This window comes from Gambusia affinis, linkage group LG08 (assembly GCF_019740435.1).
Source record: "Gambusia affinis linkage group LG08, SWU_Gaff_1.0, whole genome shotgun sequence".
NCBI classification, from domain to species: domain Eukaryota; kingdom Metazoa; phylum Chordata; class Actinopteri; order Cyprinodontiformes; family Poeciliidae; genus Gambusia; species Gambusia affinis.
Genome location: NC_057875.1, coordinates 28124903 through 28144747, shown reverse-complemented (window position 1 = coordinate 28144747; position 19845 = coordinate 28124903). Strand labels below are relative to the sequence as shown.

Genomic DNA, 19845 nt, shown 5'->3' with positions numbered 1-19845 from the left:
CTCCAGCTCTCACCAGTATTGACTTTATAGGATTCTTGATAAACTAAGCTATTAGCTCTCAGCAGGGAAGCATGGAAACAATGTTTGGACTGTTTTAAGACAGTAAAGCTTTCCGAGTTATCAAAAATATTAGCTTCTTCCAAACCTTCAACATGCATGTTGGACCCCGTCTGAACCAAATTATTTAAATAAATGTTCCCTGTGATTTTGATCTCCAGATAGACATTATTAACTTGTCCTTGGCACATTGACATGTACCAGAGGCTTTAGGGTTGCAGTAATTAAACCTTTACTTAAGAAACCTTCTCTCTATCAAGATGACTTAATAAACTACAGACCTAAATCTAATCTTCCTTTTCTATCTAAAATACATGAGAAAATAATGGTTAATCAACTATGTGAGCATTTAAATAATAATGACCTATTTGAGGAGTTCTAGTCAGGTTTTAAATCTCATGATAGCACTGAAACAGCACTGCTGAAACTTACATATGATATTTTCTAGGCTTTAAATAATGGACTTGAGTCTGTTCTGATTTTGCTAGATCTCAGTGCTGCTTTTCACACAGTTGAACCATAATATTCTCTTAGAATGATTTGAACATGTAGACAGAAAGGGAACTAGCCTGGTTTAAATTCTGTCCGTCTGACAGATTCCACTTTGTTCATGGGAACAATAAATCTTCACACAGCAGGGTTACTTGTGGTATACCCCAGGACTCTGCTTGGATTACTTCTCTTCTTCCAATTGGAAAAATCATCAGAGTATGTGGTAAAATTTTTGCTGTTATGGTGATGATACGCAGCTATCCATAAATCCTGATTAATCCAATCCGTTAAGCAGATTACAGGCACATCTTCAAGACAACCTGTGATGAATATATGAAGATTATTATTAGTGAGATGACTTTTGAAGGCCGCTCGCTGCACTTGAATTAAATATTTAAATGTAACAGCTGCATTTAAAGGATCGGAATGAAAAGATCTGAAGACAAAACACTAAACACTATTTCTTCTACTTCACAATTAAGCACTTATTAGTGTTGGTCTAATATGTAAACAGTTCAAGGAGTTTTTGAAATGCTTTGTCGTCCTCAGAGTTTCTGAGAATCACTGATTCATCCATTCATAGTTATGTCAAACTCTTCTCCTGTGTGTATTATTCTTGTTTAGGCCACCAAATCTGATAGACTCGTGTCAGCTATGTACATTCTGTACTTCTGTAAAATGTAACTGGCTGGTTGCATGTGACCTGTCTCAACCCTACTGACAAGAAAATTATTTGCATGCAGGAAACATTCGGAAAGTCTCCGTAGGGAAGTTAACCACACTGTTTGTTCATGTTCTGACTTCAGGATTAGGCAATGATTATCTCAGAGGGTTCTTTCTCAGTACTTCTTGTATATATGTACTATCAGGTACCGAAGACACAGCTTCAAAATGTGAAGTTGATGTTTGGGCAGAATAAAACTCTCATAGACTTTGACAAAGGAATAGATTTTTTTCTGGACATACTTTGGATTTCTAAAAGTCACATAGCAGCTGCTTGGTGCATGATGACTGTCTGCATCTAAACATGTAATAAGTTGCAAATGTTCACATAGTGATCCTGCCCACTTCAAAAAGTGCACACACCTTTGACACAAATCTGTGATTTCAGTAACACTGTGTTCTTTCAGTTAGATTGACTTACTGTGCAGGCAGACGGCTCTGAGGGCTTGACTGCCAACATGTCGGTGAATCTGAAGGGCAACATTTTGGTAACTGGGACCAACAGGGGCATTGGTTTGGAGTTGGTGAAGCAGCTGGCTGAGAAGACCGGACCAGAAACCCAGATTTATGCCAGCTGCAGAGATCCTGAAGGAACGAGGGCCAAGGTAGTGAACATTCTTCTCATAGCTTTCACATCCCCTGCAAACACAGACATACGCTGCTGCGCACACAGGAGCTTCAGAACTGTTTATTGATTCTTTTCAACTTTCATTTCTGTACTTCTATTTCTGTTTAGAAAGGCAAACACTTCTAACAGTTTTGCCGTAGCTGTAAATATAAAGTTAAGCCACACATAGCTTTTTAAAAGAATGAAAATAGAATGAGTTAAAATGGACCCCTGTGAACGTTTCCCATCTTTTCATGTTTCCATTTGTGTCTCAACTGCTTCTAACGACAGCCCAAGCCCTTAAAAAAAGCCACCCAGTCATTTAATGCTTTTTGGTGTCTGGAAACCCTCTCATTGTTAACTAACAAGCTGGAGAAACCCAGCTGAGCCCTGTCCATTACCTGGCAGCCCAAGTGGAGCTTGGTGTGAAGAAATAAAAAAACAATTTCACTTTTTATTTGCTCAGCTTGTAGCTATTTAGTGTTGGACTGTATTTCCTATTTCTTGAAAGTGCTGTGTTAGCTGTACAGTACATGGTTAAGATGTGGTTAAGATGTGTTATGCAGAGGTATGAAGACTTTGTAAAAAAACGTTTGTAGTAAACCCTGTGCCTACAGAACCTGCTGGCTGTGAGTCTGTTTAAAATGAGGAAATGGTTCTCTGATACTTCCCTTCTGACTACATTAAGGTTCAAAGAAAACATCACCTGAATAAATCTGACCTGATATGTCTTCTATGGACCTTTGTGCTTTCATCTGATTTATTATTCACCTACATCAGGTCAGATGGATTACATGAGCTGCCTGACCGAGGAAACTCTTCGGGCAGCTCATCCTGGATTACTCTGATGAACTTTAAGTCAGTTTTAACAAAACGAGAGAAATAAATTGATCAATCAAGTATACTTGTATAGGACATTTCAGGAGCAATGCAGTTCAAAGTGTGTTACATCATAAACACACACACAAATTCAAAGTTATAGAACACAGTCAACAATTGTCAAGTGCCGTCGTTACACATCAGAATGTTGAGTAATGTTTCATTTATGATGTTTCAAAAGCAACTCTAAACAGGTGGTTTTAGTCTAGACTTAAAGAAACTCGGTGTTTCAGCTGTTTAACAGTTTTCTGGAAGTTTGTTCCAGATTTGTGGTGCATAGAAGCTGAATGCTGCTTGTCCATGTTTGGTTCTGGTTCTGGGGATGCAGAGCGGAACCAGAAGACCTGGTTCTGTCTAGCAGATCTTTAATGTATTGTGGTGCTAAACTGTCCAGTGATTTATAAACAGAAGCATTATTTAGTCTATTCTTTCTATGGAAGAACTTTAGAACCGGGTGATGTGTTCTATCTTCCTGGTTTTAGTCGGATTGCCAGCAGCAGCGTTCTGGATCAGTTGTAGCTGGAGGATTGATTTTTTTGACAGACCTGTGAAGACTCTGCGGCAGTAATCAGTAATCAGATAAACTCATGGCATTAGTCTTGGGACTGTTCCCGTGTTTCAGTGGAATTTCAGTCCAGGGTTTCCAGTTGGAGAAATTATGGGATGTATTATGGCTTGAGCTGGCTCATTAATCCTTGGTACTCAGGTGAAGAAAAGTGGAATTATGACGGCTCCGGAGGCTTGATGGTTTTTCTTTGGTGCAGTAGGTTGCAGATGAGAGGACATCTGGGCTCAAAGCTGGCCGAGCTGGGTCATCTATGTGAGGGGACGGTCCTGTTAGTTGTTTAGTTACAAACCTGTGACTAGACGACTAACAGGGCGCGAGCTGCTTGCTAAGTCGCTCACAATTTTGTTAGGTAGATTTGGTTTATTTTCAAAACGTGAGTTAATTTCAATATTTACCTCCAGTCAAGAAGTTCTCAATTCTATTGACTGATGTCTCTCTAAAATATTGCTGATGTCCTTGGTGCCAGCTGGAGGCATCTTGCTCTTACTCAGAAAAAATAATAAATGAAACATAAAAATTCTGCAGTCCTTAGATCTGAAATATTCCAGTTATGAGTAGGCAGGCCAAGAGTAGAAACAAAAAAAAAACTGGGTGCGTTAAGTAACTTTAACAGGCAGAACTATCAAATGAGGATGGGGGTCAGCAGGACAAGTTGTTCCTCCTTCACTGACTCAGACAAACAAATAAATACAAGACATACATATTGCCAGTTTATATAACCCAAGATATAAATACACACAAAGATTTATAACATCAACAAGATTTCTGGGGGTTTTAATGTGACACACCAACACGTTGACGGTGGCAGATGGCCACTCGGACTGAACCAGGTTCTGGTTCTGCTGGAGGTTTCTTCCTGTTAAAGGAGAGTTTTTCCTCCCAACTGTCACTACATGCATGCTTAGTATGAGGGATTGCTATAAAGTCACAGACACAATGCAAGCAGTTGTCTGCTGTCTCTTCAACCAGGAGGAGTGAATGCTGCAGTCAGAGACTGCAGCATTCCATGCTCTGCTGGGTTTCATTTTAAATTAACTTGAAAAATGAACTGAACTTAATGCCATCCATCCATCCATCCATCTTCTTCCGCTTATCCGGGGTCGGGTCGCGGGGGTAGCAGCTTCAGAAGGGAGGCCCAGACTTCCCTCTCCCCAGCCACTTCCACCAGCTCCTCCGGAGGAATCCCAAGGCGTTCCCAGGCCAGCCGAGAGACATAGTCCCTCCAACGTCTTCCCCGGGGTCTCCTCCCGGTGGGACGTGCCCGGAACACCTCACCAGGGAGGCGTCCAGGAGGCATCCTGACCAGATGCCCGAGCCACCTCAACTGGCCCCTCTCGACGTGAAGGAGCAGCGGCTCTACTCTGAGTCCCTCCCGGATGACTGAGCTTCTCACCCTATCTCTAAGGGAGAGCCCAGCCACCCTACGGAGAAAACCCATTTCGGCCGCTTGTATCCGCGATCTCGTTCTTTCGGTCATGACCCAAAGCTCATGACCATAGATGAGGGTGGGAACGTAGATCGACCGGTAAATCGAGAGCTTCGCTATTTGGCTCAGCTCTCTCTTCACCACGACGGACCGGTACAGCGCCCGCTTGACGGCAGACGCTGCACCAATCCGCCTGTCGATCTCCCGCTCCCTTCTTCCCCCATTCGTGAACAAGATCCCGAGATACTTGAACTCCTCCACTTGGGGCAGGACACCCCCCTGACCCGGAGAAGGCACTCTATCCTTTGCCGGCTCAAGACCATGGCCTCGGATTTGGAGGCACTGATCGTCATCCCAGCCACTTCACACTCGGCTGCGAACCGCTCCAGCGAGAGCTGCAGATCACGTCCCGATGAAGCCAAAAGGACCACATCATCCGCAAAAAGCAGAGATGCAATCCTAAGGCCACCAAAACGGATCCCCTCAACACCCTGGCTGCACCTAGAAATTCTGTCCATAAAAGTAATGAACAGAATCGGTGACAAAGGGCACCCCTGGCGGAGTCCAACTCTCACCGGAAACGAGCCCGACTTACTGCCGGCAATGCGGACCAGACTCTGACACCGGTCATACAGGGACTTGACAGCCCGTATCAAAGAGCCCGGTACCCCATTCTCCCGGAGAACCCCCCACAGGGCTCCCCGAGGGACACGGTCGAACGCCTTCTCCAATCCACAAAACACATGTAGACTGGTTGGGCGAACTCCCATGCACCCTCCAGGACCCTGCTGAGGGTGTAGAGCTGGTCCAGTGTTCCACGACCAGGACGAAAACCACACTGCTCTTCCTGAATCCGAGGTTCGACAATCCGACGGACCCTCCTCTCCAGAACCCCCGAATAGACCTTGCCAGGGAGGCTTAAGAGTGTGACCCCCCTATAATTGGAGCACACCCTCCGGTCCCCCTTTTTGAACAGGGGGACCACCACCCCGGTCTTCCAATCCAGGGGAACTGCCCCCGATGTCCATGCGATATTGCAGAGTCGCGTTAGCCAACACAACCCTACAACATCCAGAGCCTTGAGGAACTCCGGGCGGATCTCATCCACCCCCGGGGCCCTGCCACCGAGGAGCTTTTTAACCACCTCAGCGACCTCGACCCCAGAGATTGGAGAGCCCAACCCAGAGTCCCCAGGCTCAGCTTCCAAAATAGAAGGCATGTCGGTGGGATTGAGGAGGTCTTCGAAGTATTCTGCCCACTGGCCCACAACATCCCGAGTTGAGGTCAGCAGCACACCATCCCCACTGTAGACAGTGTTGGTGCTGCACTGCTTCCCCCTCCTGAGACGCCGGATGGTGGACCAGAATCGCCTCGAAGCCGTACGGAAGTCTTTCTCCATGGCCTCTCCAAACTCCTCCCACACCCGAGTTTTTGCCTCAGCAACCACCCGAGCTGCATGCCGCTTCGCCCGCCGGTACCCATCAGCTGCTTCCGGAGTCCCACAGGCCAAAAAGGCCTGATAGGACTCCTTCTTCAGCCTGACGGCTTCCCTCACCGAAGGTGTCCACCAACGGGTTTGAGGGTTTCCGCCGCGACAGGCACCGACAACCTTGCGGCCACAGCTCAGATGAGCCGCCTCGACAATGGAGGCACGGAACACGGTTCACTCAGACTCCATGTCCCCCACCTCCCCCGGGACGTGTTCGAAGTTCTGCCGGAGGTGGGAGTTAAAGCTCCGTCTCACAGGGGATTCCGCCAGACGTTCCCAGCAGACCCTCACAACACGTTTGGGCCTGCCAGGTCTGACCGGCATCCTCCCCCACCAGCGGAGCCAACTCACCACCAGGTAGTGGTCAGTGGACAGCTCCGCACCTCTCTTCACCCGAGTGTCCAAGACATACGGCCGCAGGTCCGATGAAACGATGACAAAGTCGATCATCGAACTGCGCCCTAGGGTGTCCTGGTGCCAAGTGCACATATGGACACCCTTATGCTTGAACATGGTGTTCGTTATGGACAATCCATGACGAGCACAGAAGTCCAACAACAGAACACCACTCGAGTTCAGATCGGGGGCGGGGGGGCGTTCCTCCCAACCACGCCCCTCCAGGCCTCACTGTCATTGCCCACGTGAGTGTTGAAGTCCCCCAGCAGAACAAGGGAGTCCCCAGGTGGAGCACTCTCCAGTACCCCCTCTAGGGACTTCAAAAAGGGTGGGTAACCTGAACTGTCATTCGGCCCGTAAGCACAAACGACAGTCAGGACCCGTCCCCCCACCCGTAGGCGGAGGGAGGCTACCCTCTCGTTCACCGGGGTAAACCCCAACGTACAGGCGCCGAGATGGGGAGCAACAAGTATGCCCACTCCTGCCCGACGCCTCTCACCTTGGGCAACTCCAGAGTGGAAGTATGTCCAGCCCCTCTCAAGGAGACTGGTTCCAGAACCAGAGCCATGCGTCGAGGTGAGACCGACTATTTCTAGCCGGAACCTCTCAGCCTCACACACTAGCTCCGGCTCCTTCCCCACCAGAGAGGTGACATTCCACGTCCCAAGAGCTAGCTTCCGCAACCGAGGATCGGACCGCCAGGGTCCCCTCCCTCGGCTGCCACCCATAACACAATGCACCCGACCCCGTTGGCCCCTCTCACAGGTGGTGGGCCCATGGGAGGGGGGACCCATGTTTCCTCTTCGGGCTGTGCCTGGCCGGGCTCCATGGGTAAAAGCCTGGCCACCAGACGCTCGCCGTCGTGCCCCCCCTCCAGGCCTGGCTCCAGAGTTGGGCCCCGGTGACCCGCGTCCGGGCGAGGGAACACGTAGTCCAAAGTTTGAATCCATCATTGGGGTCTTCGGGCTGCACTTTGTCTGACCCCTCACCTGGGACCTGTCTGCCTTGGGTGACCCTGCCAGGGGCATGGAGCCCCGGACAGCATAGCTCCCAGGATCATTGGAGCACTCAAACCCCTCCACCACGATAAGGTGGCAGCCCAACAGTGAACTTAATGCACTGTTTGATAATTATGATTGATTAGAATTTACAAAATACAAAATTGTAAATTTATTTCAATTTACAAAAATTTAAATGACATTTTTGTAAAGTGTCTCGAGTAGACCTTTGTGATAAACTGCACTGAATTGACTTGAACCCAAAGAAGTACCGTACATAATTGAAATTTAACCGAGATTTCCAAAACATTTTACATTAAAAAAAATATCTGAAAGGCTGATGTGAATCTTGTACCCCTAAATGAAACGTAGGGAAACCAACTTTGTTTAGATGTTACCTGCTTAGTAGGCAACAGCAATCCCTGTGCGACTTTCACAGCTCTTTTGTGAAGGTCACAGATGTTTGTTAGAGAACAACCAGCATGGAGACCAGGATGCAGGTCAGGGGGAACGATGAAGTTTAAAACAGGGTTAAATTCTACAACAACGTCACAGAATTCGGATCAATCCTTCATCCAGACATGGAGAGAAAACGGACCAGCTGCTGGCCTTCTGGCCTGTCCAGGAGAACAGTAATCAAAGAAACAGCCAAGAGGCCCACAGTGACTCTGGAGGAGCTCCACGGCTCCAGTGGAAGAATCTGTTGGCAGAACGGCTTTTAATTGTGCACTTCATAAATGTCTAGAATGTGTAGAAAAGTCTAACATATTTAACCCACACTATACAATGCAAACGTATGAAGATCAGAGCTAAAGAAGAAAAAAAAGACTGGTTTAAGAATGAAGAGAATGTAACTACATTTACATATCACTAACTGTCCGTCTCGTCCTCTAACTTCATGTCTTCTTTATTTGTGTTCTTCAGGCCCTGAGGGATGTGGCCAGTCGGTTTCCTGGGAAAATCACTCCAATCAAATTTGGTAAACACAACACACCCCATAAAAAAAAGTTAATTTTGAAACCTATTGTCATGTAACTGCAAGTTTATTTTTCCAGTGACCAGCTATGTAACAAAAACCAACAGTAGCTTCCAAAGACGGCAGCCTGAATCAGGTCTTAATCAGGATTTCAACATGTAAAACAAGTGCACACTTCTTTCATAGTCTTGATTTTTGGTTTATTACATTTAACAGAAATTACTTTTTTTTTTTTTTTTTTTTACCACAATTTTGTGTATCTTCTAAATTTTCTGGATGGTTTTCAGAATTGTTGACAGTTACATGGAATCAAAATGAAATATGTGATGCAACCACACATGGCTGTTGGGTAAGAGGTGCGATACATGTGAAAGGTTTCCAGGGCAACACAGACACATTAGGTTAAGCTGCCATTGTGTGGGAGTTGGTTGTTTACCCTGTGTGTATCAACATCATAGCACCTCTTAGTCTTTGTAAAGTTGGTTTAGGTCCTACTGCACATTTAAATAATTTCAAGCCATTCAACACCTGCAGAATTTTCTAACAAATTAAGATACCTGGAAATATATGATTTTACGTTTGAGATTGATTTGATCTGGGATTCATCTGGGAGTAACGAAGAGAAGAATTGCTGCTTCCCCACATCCAGTGGAGCTCGTTGAGCTGGCTTGGGACTAGAGGGTGAGATGTTCTGGATACGGCCCCCCAGGAGGAAACCCAGACCCAGACTGCACCCGGGTCTCCTCCTGTACTCTTCGTCCCTCCAGCATGTCTGGGCAATAAATTACAAAAACACCTCATTTATTCTCATTAAATAGCTTTAAATCACATCTGGAGTAACACACTTGAGCATCATGACTCAGCATCATCGCTGAACATCATGACTCAGCATTCTAGCGGATATTTACTCTTTTTAAACCTCAGACATTTACTAACACCACAGTGACACCGTGTCTGAGTCTAATAAGGGAGGCCTCCAACTGCGACAGCTGTACAGAAAGCTGTCTACAGACTACTGCCAGTGTCTCGCTGTCCAAACAAGTTCACCCTCAGAGCAGACTGTAAGATGCTAAAAGCATTCAAAAACCCCAAGATGTTACTGTCGTACCCATCTTTGCAAATATACCGTTGATATATTTGCAAAGTCAGCATTTTATGACAGGGATTTATAAACATCCTGAACAACAATGACTTGGAGGGTTTCAAAGAGAAAGCTTCATTTATCTAAAATAGGTTAGTGTGTGCAGAACCTTTCAGAATGAACCAGAAGACTTCTGGAACATTTCAGTCACGCTTCTTAAAAGGACCATGCTCTGCCCCGTATACAAATGGGTTCTGGATTTGAATGGAAGACTGTGAGTCTTACCATCAAGACTTGACTGAAACTACTTGGCCTTGCAGTAGGAGAACACAAATGAAAAGGATGAAAATCCAGAGCAGAGCCTGACTGAAACGCTTTGGTGGGACCTGAGCAGAGCTGTCTGCAGAATGACCTAAAGAACACAGAGACTCTGCTGTGATGAGAGAAATAGAATCAGGAAATTGTTCATGAGGCAATCTTAAATGAGTTAACAGTTAGAGATCAGATTGTATATCAACATTTGTTTCTTGTCTCAAAGAAATTTCATCACAATGTGAAGCTTTATGTTGTTTTGTATTTTGGCCTTTTCTTTCACTCTGGCAGATTTTGTGAACCAGAAGCTCCAGTGAGGAAAAGCAAAACATCAGCTGTTAGACTGCTAATATAAATTACTTTTGATCAGTGAAGCACTGGAACAAAACACTTCAGGACAGAGCAGTACAGAAGGATTCTATGCTTCTGTTTGGTGAAGATGAACAGAGAGTCCTGCCTACTAAAGTCTGTGATTTCACTGCCAAAACAATCCAGAACTGTGTGTGTTTTGGGCTGAATAATGAAAGGTTTACCTACTTATCATCTTGGTGAATGCTTTTCCAGTTGAACAACTTTCTGCCCATTTGCAGATACAGCAGATGAAGACAGCATCTCAGCTGCCTTCCAGGCTGTGAGCCTGAAGCTTGGAGCTGCTGGGCTGAATCTTCTCATCAACAACGCTGCTATCAACAAACCGTCAGCCCCAGGATCACTGTCAGCCACCAGGAAACAGGACATGATGGAGGTGTATGAAACCAACGTTGCTGGACCATTTATCCTCACAAAGGTTGTTTTTCACATCAGTTGAGTTTTATAGATAGAGCTGGAACCAAAACTTGACAGATGTGAGAAGAAAGATCGGCGAAAATGACCAAAATTATTATTCCAGATTACTTTTCAGACAATATTTAGTTACTTCAGTTTGAGTCATGCAGAATTGATCTGATTGTTTCCATAGCAACAATCAGAAGCCAGACCATGCCTCAGAACAGTGAGGTTACTGATGTATATGATGTCATAAATGACATCATATACATCACAAAAGATCAAAGAAGTTTTGAGCCTTTTAAAGCTTGAATGGTTGAATCTCAATACATCAGTTAGTATTGAAGCAGTTCTTTGAGGTTTAACTCTACATATCTTAAGAATGTCCAGTATTTCAACAGCGCTAGTCCCCTTGGTTATGCCAATAGGTTTTGGACTTGGATGTGCATTGTCAAATGGGATGTATAGACTATTTGACCATCTTTTCCCAGGAAACAATACAGCTAAAAGTACAGACCAGAGTACTTCACAGCAAGAGAGAGATTTGTTTTGGGATGAAGTTTCACCAGCTCCCAAACAACAAGTTGAACCGGCTGGGAAGATTTGTTACAGGATTTCTTATATTGAAGAGGAGACAGCTGTCTGTGGAACTTCACAAGACAGTAACGCAGACGAGCATGTTGACATGGAACAAGCTGACCCGGCTGGGGAAAGTAGTTCTGCCAATATGGAGCATGACTCTGATGATTCAGACCCTAATAAGGACAACACATTGAAGCTTTTCTTTTCACTGATTTCGACAGTTGCGTATTCAGTGATAAATAGCAGATCCTGGGATTTATAATGAGAAGCACACACACGGAGAGAAACAACATTCCACATAAAATTCCACGTAACGATTTCTCCTGCCACTCCTTGAATTCAACAAAGGTATTGTCCATTTTCGAGGCGGTTTATCCGAGCTGTGGCCACAAAGTTGTCGGTGCCTGTCACAGCGGAAACACTCAAATCCATTGGTGGACACCTTCAGTGAGGGATGCTGTCAGTCTGAGGAAGAAGTCCTATTGGGCCTTATTGGCCTGTGGGACCCCTGAAGCAGCTGATGGGCACCAGAAGTCCAAGCGGCATGTGGCTCGCACGTGGTAGGAGTTCAGAGAGGCCATGGAGAAAGACTTCCGCATGGCTTCGAGGAGATTCTGGTCCACCATCTGGTGTCTCAGGAGGGGGAAGCAGTACAGCCCCAACACTGTTTATAGTGGGGATGGTGTGCTGCTGATCTCGACTCGGGACATTGTGGGCCGTGGGCAGAATACTTCGAAGACCTCCTCAATCCCACAAACATGCCTTCCACTGAGGAAGCTGAGCCTGGGGACTCTGGGTTGGGCTCTCCAATCTCTGGGGACGAGGTCGCCAAGGCGGTCAAAAGGCTCCTTGGTGGCAGGGCCCCAGGGGTGGATGAGATTTCCCCGGAGTTCCTTAAGGCTCTGGATGTTGTAGGGTTGTGTCGGCTGACGCGACTGTGCAATATCGCATGGACATAGGGGGCAGTTCCCCTGGATTGGCAGACTGGGGTGGTGGTCCCCCACTTCAAAAAGGGGGACCAGAGGGTGTGCTCCTATTATAGGGGGTCACACTCTTAAGCCTCCCTGGCAAGCTCTATTCAGGGGTCCTGGAGAGGAGGGTCCGTCGGATAGTCAAACCTCGGATATAGGAAGAGCAGTGTGATTTTCATCCTGGTCGTGGAACACTGGACCCGCTCTACACCCTCAGCAGGGTCCTGGAGGGTGCATGGGCGTTCACCCAACCAGTCTACATGTGTTTTGTGGACTTGGAGAAGGCGTTCGACCATGTCCCTCTGGGAGCCCTGGGGGGGGTTCTCCCGGAGTATGGTGTACCGGGCTCCTTGATATGGGCTGTCAGATTCCTGTCTGACCAGTGTCAGAGTCTGGTCTGCATTGCTGGCAGTAAGTCGGGCTTGTTTTCGGTGAGGGTTGGACTCCACCTGGGCTGCTTTGTCACCGATTCTGTTCATTATGTTCATGGACAGAATTTCTAGGCGCAGCCAAGGTGTTGAGGGGATCCGTTTTGGTGGCCTTAGGATCGCATCTCTGTTTTTGATGTGGTCCTATTGGCTTCAACAGGTCGTGATCTGCAGCTCTCGCTGGAGTGGTTCGCAGCCGAGTGTGAAGCGGCCAGGATGAGGATGAGTGCCTCTAAATCCGAGGCCATGGTCTTGAGGTGGAACAGTGTAGAGTGCCTTCTCTGGGTTGGAGGGATGGGGAGGGGGTGTCCTGCCCCAAGTGGAGGAGATCAAGTATCGCGGGATCTTGTTCACAAATGAGGGAAGGAGGGAGCGGGAGATTGACAGGCGGATTAGCGCAGCGTCTGCGGTGAAGCTGTACCGGTCCGTCATGGTGAAGCTGAGTCAAAAAGCAAACTCTTGATTTACCGGTCGATCTACGTTCCCACCCTCATCTTTGGTCGAGAGCTTTGGGTCATTACTGAAAGAACAAGATCACGTATACAAGCGGCCAAAATGGGTTTTCTCTGTAGGGTGTCTGGGCTCTCCCTTAGAGATAGGGTGAGAAGCTCAGTCATCTAGGAGAGACTCAGAGTAGAGCCGCTGCTCCTTCACATCGAGAGGAGCCAGTTGAGGTGGCTCGGACATCTGGTCAGGATGCTTCCTGGTGACGTGTTCGGGTCACGTCCCACCAGGACACTGACTGAGGGACAATCTGGACAACCCAAAGATCCTACGCCAGAACCATTTAAATTGACAGAGAGCCGGAGGAAAGAGATGGGGGAGGATTTCGCTGCAGCGACGCAGGATCTTAAGTGTTTATAACATTTAAGATAAGTTATAAACACACACCTATAACGTGCACATGCACACACACACACACACACACGCACACACACACGCACACATACACACACAAGCACCTGAAATGAGTTTCCTCTGCAGGGTGTCTGGTCCCTTCGTTAGAGAGAAGATCTGTCCTCTGGTGGGGACTCTTTCTCGCTCTTTCTCAATTTTCTGTCTGTCTCTTTCTCTCTAGAAAATATGTAGTTTCAACTGTATATTATTCAAATTACACAAAAGTAGAAAACAAAATAATAATTCAGTTCAACAGTTATTCTGCCCAGGTTTAGATCTTAAAGGTGTCCCGGTGTCCTTCAGTTTTACCCTAACATGACTCCACTCTGTCACTTCAATCTTTCCAGATGTTTCTTCCACTCCTCCAGCAAGCTGCAAGCACGAGGGACGAAGGTAGTGACTTTTAGTATTTGCATACATGAATTAGAAACTCTGGAACTGATATCTGGAGAATGACTTATTCTTATTTTAAGGTTTGAACCATGTTTTTATTTTCTGTGGTCTCCTAACAGGTGATGACATGTCCTGCAGAAGGTCAGCCATCATCAACATGTCCACTGTTTTCGCATCTGTGAAGAAGTGTCCCGAAACCTTCCAGATGGCCCAGATGTATCCCTACAGGACCAGCAAGGTAATGACTCTCACTTTGGTTCCCTGGAGTCTCACATCCTTACAGCCCTGTAACTAATTCTGGCTGATAACTGTCGGTGAATTTGAGATCTGGACATGCTCATTGAGATGTTTTTATATTACGTCAGAAAAGTTCTATTTTGGTGATTTCTTAATTTTTCAAATTTGCTAATACTCAAATTGTGTTGTACATACCAACATTATACTCAGTTTTTTTTCAGAATTCAAATTCATCCATGATTTAACAAGGGAGTCAATTACTTTTTGACACAGTGCCATGGTTGTTTAGATAGATTTTTTTCCCTTTATAATATGGTGGAAATTTTTCATCAAAATGAAGAGGAAACTATTCAGTAAATTAGAGAAAGGTTGACCTTTGTCTTTAGATGTTTTATTTGAAGGCTCTGTCACGGACCTAGTCCAAAGCCCTGATACGAGTGGAACGCTGCTTTTTAAACACTTCTCTACATCCTGCTCTAGCAACACAGAGGGACTTACCTCCCGTCAGTAAAAGGACAGCAGCTCAGCATATAGATTTGGAATCCTGCTAAACACCAACTACTTTCTACTCTGTGATTTCACCTAGATTGTGCACCTGTTTGTTGCACTTTGACTGGACTTCATGCTTGCATGCATTAAAGGAAATTAAACAGACACATCTATAAGAAAACAAAATAGATGAACATATCAATTTCTATCCATCCATCAATCCATCCATTATTTTACACACTTATCTTTAGTGGGGTTGTGAGGCTGGTGCCTGGTTAGCAGGTGAGAGGCGGGTCATCCTGGACAGGTCGTATGTATTAATTTTCCATGACAATAAAAAACGTTTTTTTGCTTTCTCAAGTTGTCTTTGCCTAGGGTTTTTTTTTTTTTTTTTTATTACATGAATAACATTTAGTGACAAAACTAAGAAATTCAAGAATGGGAGAAACTTGTTACATTAAAATGCGTTTTTAACTTAACAAAACATGGAGATGTTCAGAGGCTGTGAATATTGTCTCAAAGACAATATGACCGTTGTGATGTCACAGGCAGCCCTGAACATGCTGACTTGCTGTCAAGCTGAAGACTTCAGGCGCCATGGCATCCTGGTGACGGCCATCCACCCAGGCTGGGTCCAAACAGAGATGGGTGGAGAACAGGTGGGCCTCCATAACACTTTATAGTTGCTTTATGTCATGTAAAACAATGGGTAGAACGGTCATTTTGCAATCTGTATGTTTTGGGTTGGACTCCAGTTTAGTTCACATGCTGAAGTGCCCCTGGGCAAGGCACCTAATCCAGGTTCCCTACTAATCTGTGTGTTGGTGCTGAAATGTTTGGCTGGGTGGATACGGCTTCAGTGTAAAGTGCTTTGATTGGTTGGTATGAAAGAAGAGCAAATAACTTCATATACTCAGTTTATCATTTTATTAAATACTGCATGCATACCCTTACAAAAAAATCCCATGAAAATCACGTGGTTCACACAAATTTTACATGTGAATGATGTGAATCACATGTGAAAGCACATGAATATGTGTGATTTTGGAACGTTTCGTGGTAAAATCACATGTGATTCACATGTGAATCACACATTTCCACATGTGATCACATGAAAATCACATGTGAAAACGTGATTTTTTTGTGACCACATATGATTTTCATGTGATCACATTTGATCACATGTGGAAATGTGTGAATCACATGTGATTTTACCACAAAACGTTCCAAAATCACACGTATTCATGTGCTTTCACATGTGATTCACATCATTCACATGTAAAATTTGTGTGAACCGCATGTGATCACGTGAATCACATGTGATTTTACCACAAAACGTTCCAAAATCACACGTATTCATGTGCTTTCACATGTGATTCACATCATTCACATGTAAAATTTGTGTGAACCACATGTGATCACATGTGAATCACATGTGATTTTACCACGAAACGTTCCAAAATCACACGTATTCATGTGCTTTCACATGTGATTCACATGTAAAATTTGTGTGAACCACATGTGATCACATGTGAATCACATGTGATTTTACCACGAAACGTTCCAAAATCACACGTATTCATGTGCTTTCACATGTGATTCACATCATTCACATGTAAAATTTGTGTGAACCGCATGTGATCACGTGAATCACATGTGATTTTACCACAAAACGTTCCAAAATCACACGTATTCATGTGCTTTCACATGTGATTCACATCATTCACATGTAAAATTTGTGTGAACCACATGTGATCACATGTGAATCACATGTGATTTTACCACGAAACGTTCCAAAATCACACGTATTCATGTGCTTTCACATGTGATTCACATCATTCACATGTAAAATTTGTGTGAACCACATGTGATCACATATGATTTTCATGGGATTTTTTGTAAGGGTGTGGATGTCATCACGACTGGTTTGGATTGTACTTTTACTTTCCAAGAAAAATATGTACAATCTTAAATGAAAAGAGGTTCATTTTATGTCCATCTAGTGACTTCATAGGGTCATGCCTTGATCAAGTTGTGTTAAATGATAAATAGCCTTTTAATTTTAAATTTAATTGAATTTTCCTTTGGGATTGATAAAGTAATTTTGGATTGAACTGAATTTATGTGTATCAATTCCAAGGACTCAAAAACACTTTACACCACAGTCAGTCATTCACACACACATTCACACACTCATGGTGGTGAGCTACATTGTTGCCACAGACTGTCAGAAGTGAGGCTACCATTTAGGGTTAATGATCCCCTGATGACCTTCAGGAGGAGAAGCAGGTAAAATGTCTGGTTCAAGGTCACAGTGGCAAAGTGACTGAGATGGACAAAGCAGGGCTTCAAACCAGCAACCTGGTCCATATCTGGCTTATGTGGGGTTTTTTTTCTGTTTTTTTCCCCAAAGGCTCCTCTGATGCCCCAGGATAGTGTAGCTGGAATGCTGCGTGTCATGTCAACACTGAGCAACAAACACTCTGGCCTCCTTCTGGACTGGGAGGGCAACACAATCCCCTGGTAGAAATCACTGTGAGGACCACCAGCATAAACAAAAAATTATTTCATGATAACAATGTTTGTGTTTTTGCCACTTTTGTCTGTATTGTGAAAGTAAGCACTGAACAACTTTCAGTAAAGCCATAAACTAAGATCATAATTCAGCGTCTTGTTGACTCACCTTCCACTTCGTCTTTTGTGTCACTTTACTTCTTTGTACTCAACTATTTCTGGACAACTATTGTTTGAAGTCACCTCTGCATCTGAATGAGAACATGATCTGGACTCTGACTCTGCTCAAAACTTTCCTTTTCTTTATTCAGCCAGTCCTTTTCTGCTTCAGCTTTTTACAGACCCTCTCACATGTCAAGCACTTTCAGATACACAGTAGTGTTCAAAACGGATTCTATGATAGTGAGCTTGTCACAGGGGTGATTGACAGCGCTAAGACCTTCCTCCAGGCTTGTGAGTGAGCTGTATAATTGTGCAGTAAGCCCTGGGAGAAGGTGCGGAAACTCCATTTTTAATTTTTTTACCAAACATGTGAAAACATTTTTTTTATATAAAATTTTTCATGCTGAAGCTTTAAGGTCACAATCTAAAATGTCACCACAGGTTTTGAAAGTTTTCCTAAGGCTTCTGGCCTGTCCACTAATATTCAGTGTGAGCAGGTACCAGTGAGTGAACACACTCTTTGTGGCATCCCTGTTAGTTAAAGACTCTGCAACATACCTGGGTGTCAATATCACTGGTATAAACAGAAGCTTTGAACTTTTCAATGATGGGAGTGAAATTCTGGTAAGAAGAAATCTCCATGGAGAAATGCACAAATAGTTAGATCTGCAAGACAACTCTGCCGTAGGGCAGAACGAAAATGGCGTAAAACTCAACTTCACGTTCATTATGACATCTATAAAGAAAAACTACGTTACTATCATTTAACACTCAAACATGCAAGACAGGCCTTCTTTGCAGATGTCATAAACAAAAACATTAATAATGCTCGAGCTTTATTTGCAACAGTTGACAGGCTCACAAATCCTCCGATCACGTTACCACCTGAATTTCAGTCTATGAACCTTCAGAGCCACGTAAAGACAGTCACAAAGACGGCCTTCTATGGATTAAATTAAATCTTTAATTCTAGGATTAAAGGACTAATGTCTCAGCCAGATCTAGAGAAACTCATCCATGCGTTTATCTTCAGTCGTATTGATTATTGTAACGGCGTCTTCACAGGTCTGTCCAACAAATCAATCAAACAGCTGCAGCTGATCCAGAATGCTGCTGCTCGTGTTCTCACTAAAACCAGGAAGATAGAGCACATAACACCAGTTTTAAAGTCTCTCCACTGGCTCCCTGTAGCTCAAAGAATAGACTTTAAAATACTGTTGTTAGTTTATAAATCACTGAATGGTTTAGCACCACAATACATTAAAGACCTGCTGCTGTTGTATCAACCTTCCAGAACTCTCAGGTCTTCTGGTTCTGGTCTGCTCTGCATCCCCAGAACCAGAACCAAACGAGGAGAAGCGGTATTTAGCATCTATGCACCAAAAATCTGGAACAAACTTCCAGAAAACTGTAAAACAGCTGAAACACTGACTTTCTTTAAATCTCAACTAAAAACCCACTTGTTTAGAGTTGTATTCAAAACGTAATCAATTGCAAATTTATTGACGGAATCTGACTATGTTGTGTTTTTATTGTTGATTCTATGTTGCATTGTATTTTTGTGTTTGATTTGATGTAAAGCACTTTGAAATGCCTTGCTGCTGAAATGTGCTATACAAATAAAGTTTGATTGATTGATTGAAACAGCCGATCAGAGGGATCTGTCCCAGGGAGGATTAGTCCTGTTTGCTAAAACCATCCAGCTTCAAGTTATCCAGTCTTTATTTGTAGACGTCAGTTGACAGAACGCTCTTTGACTTGTTATGGAAAACTTGAACATGCCATTAGTGGAAGAATAATATTTCTGGTGCCATTAACATAACTGATTTGTAATACTTTAATAACACTTGAAAATAAAATAGATTAAAAATTATCTTAAAAACCTCGCTATCAGCATCAAACATATTGTATATAATACATGATGTGACATTAAAATCACATTGATTGGTAGGAAAAACGAGGTGATGTAACTTCTGTTCCACCTCAGACGGTTTGGTTGTGGTCAGCCATTCATTGACTCATTTATGATTTCGGTTAGGATAGTTCCTGCTCCCAGCCAGCAGTCAGGCACTTCACCTACCAGTGGAAGACTGTTAACACACCTAAAGTTGATTTTGACTCTGACGATGCATTTGCCTTACTGTAAAGTATCCATGTTTTTTTCTTTCTGTTCTTTTTTTCCCCATTGTTCTTAGAAAATGTGCAATATTTTATTGATCTGAGATGTCTGTAGCAAATGCAAAGATCAACCTCATTTATGTTCCCCTTTGCAGTCAAGAGTTTCAGTGAGATTCTCTTGTTCTGAATAATTTCTAGGACTCATTTTAAAGGCTTTCTTGGCTGTAGTGTCCTTTATTTGAGTGGTCTGCCAGGAAAGTGGGTAATGAGAGAGAGAGAAGACAT

At 44.2% G+C, this 19845-nt stretch overlaps 1 protein-coding gene across 2 annotated transcripts; it reads left to right on the top strand.

Moving 5' to 3' along the window:
• The first annotated feature begins 1660 nt into the window (after positions 1-1660).
• Positions 1661-18163, top strand: zgc:158868 (uncharacterized protein LOC791147 homolog). Of its 2 annotated transcripts, XM_044124087.1 has the most exons (7): positions 1661-1877; positions 8560-8614; positions 10595-10791; positions 13995-14040; positions 14160-14278; positions 15315-15425; positions 17180-18162. In XM_044124087.1, exons 1-7 carry the CDS (start codon positions 1731-1733, stop codon positions 17291-17293), a joined length of 789 nt encoding a protein of 262 aa, XP_043980022.1. In that variant the 5' UTR covers positions 1661-1730; the 3' UTR covers positions 17294-18162. The 2 variants fall into 2 exon arrangements, with proteins under 2 accessions (XP_043980022.1, XP_043980023.1); XM_044124088.1 differs by lacking the exons at positions 1661-1877; positions 8560-8614 and adding an exon at positions 10287-10503 and having other exon boundaries at positions 17180-18163.
• Positions 18164-19845: the final 1682 nt, after the last annotated feature.

What these genes read in the sequence shown, in the direction of transcription:
- zgc:158868 (XM_044124087.1), top strand. Translation starts at nt 1,731, where the DNA reads ATGTCGGTGAATCTGAAGGGCAACATTTTGGTAACTGGGACCAACAGG. An exon ending in CTGAAGGAACGAGGGCCAAG is followed by an intron (nt 1,878 to 8,559) that starts GTAGTGAACATT and finishes TGTGTTCTTCAG; the next exon opens with GCCCTGAGGGATGTGGCCAG. An exon ending in TGCAAGCACGAGGGACGAAG is followed by an intron (nt 14,041 to 14,159) that starts GTAGTGACTTTT and finishes GTCTCCTAACAG; the next exon opens with GTGATGACATGTCCTGCAGA.